At 52.6% G+C, this 1,050-nt stretch overlaps 1 protein-coding gene across 1 annotated transcript in view; it reads right to left on the bottom strand.

The window, feature by feature from the left end:
• CSF1R (colony stimulating factor 1 receptor) overlaps positions 1–1,050 on the bottom strand; it is a 20,614-nt gene that overhangs the window by 9,122 nt on the left and 10,442 nt on the right. The window contains exons 7-8 of the mRNA XM_010161860.1: positions 946–1,049; positions 557–677 (exon numbers count right to left, since the gene is read on the bottom strand). Of these exons, the coding sequence (XP_010160162.1) occupies positions 557–677; positions 946–1,049 (225 nt within the window). The remainder of the gene's footprint in view (positions 1–556; positions 678–945; position 1,050) is intronic.

The raw sequence follows: 1,050 nt of genomic DNA on the forward strand, positions 1-1,050 counted from the left end.
GGTGAGGAGGCACTTGAACTGGTTGCCCAGAGAAGCTGTGGATGCCCCAAAGCCACATATAGACAGAGCCTTAACAGCCTTTATGTGCCTACAACTGTGGCAGCAGTTCCCTCCTTGAATGGGGCGGCTGCTGAGGCACAACCACCCCTGTCCAGGCAGCTGCAGTTGTCTCCCATCACACTGTAGCTCATTAAGTCTGCACTCTGCAGAGCCTCAGACCCACAGAGGTCCCAGAAAGATGACTAGAACCAGACAGGATGTAGCTCTACAGCAACCTACGTCAAGGCACTTCTCCAAAGGACTCACATGTTCCTCAGAGAAGCATTGGGAGAACATGAATCACAGGTGGCTGAGCCCTTCAAGCTCAGGACTTTAGGAATAGTACCTGTCCCCTCTCCCCAGACAGTCCTCAAGAACCTCTTTTTTTAGCAGGGCAACATTCCTGTTGCTGTTTCTGACAGTCTGCTACGTTGCCTGTAAGCAAGCCCACGTGGTGCTGCTCAGCGAGCGCCAGCATAGCAAGAGCACACCTGGGAGGATCCTGGGCATTTCCTACCTGTCAGCGTGAATGGGGCACTGGTACCACTCAATGCGTGAGGCAGGGTAGCTGATGGCTATGCACTGAAGGATGCTGGAGTCATTGGCTGGCACCTTGATTTTGCACACCCTTGGAGGAGCTGTTGGGGAAGGCAGAAAAACAGTGAGTTCTATGACCAGAGGAAGAGCATATTTCCTGTGCTCTGTTTAATTCCTATGTGTGCAACAATAAAACATCAGGAACCCCTGTGCTACACATAGGTTTGGGATGGGTCCCAGATGCAGTCTGGCTTTGCGTCCAGTGGGTGTTGGGCTGGAAGCACCCTGGTACCCCACCCTTCCTGCTGCCAGCTGGGCAGCAACCCCAGGGCAAGCAGGGTGAACGAACAGGCAATGCCAAACACTTACATTTCACAGAAATACTGAAGGTAACTGATGCGTTGGTCTCATTGTTGAGGGCATAAAATGTATAGAGACCTCCCTCTCTTTCCTGCAGGCGGTTCAGGAAGAGCG

Source organism: Eurypyga helias, unplaced genomic scaffold (genome assembly GCF_000690775.1).
Source record: "Eurypyga helias isolate BGI_N326 unplaced genomic scaffold, ASM69077v1 scaffold4462, whole genome shotgun sequence".
Classification (NCBI taxonomy): Eukaryota; Metazoa; Chordata; class Aves; order Eurypygiformes; family Eurypygidae; genus Eurypyga; species Eurypyga helias.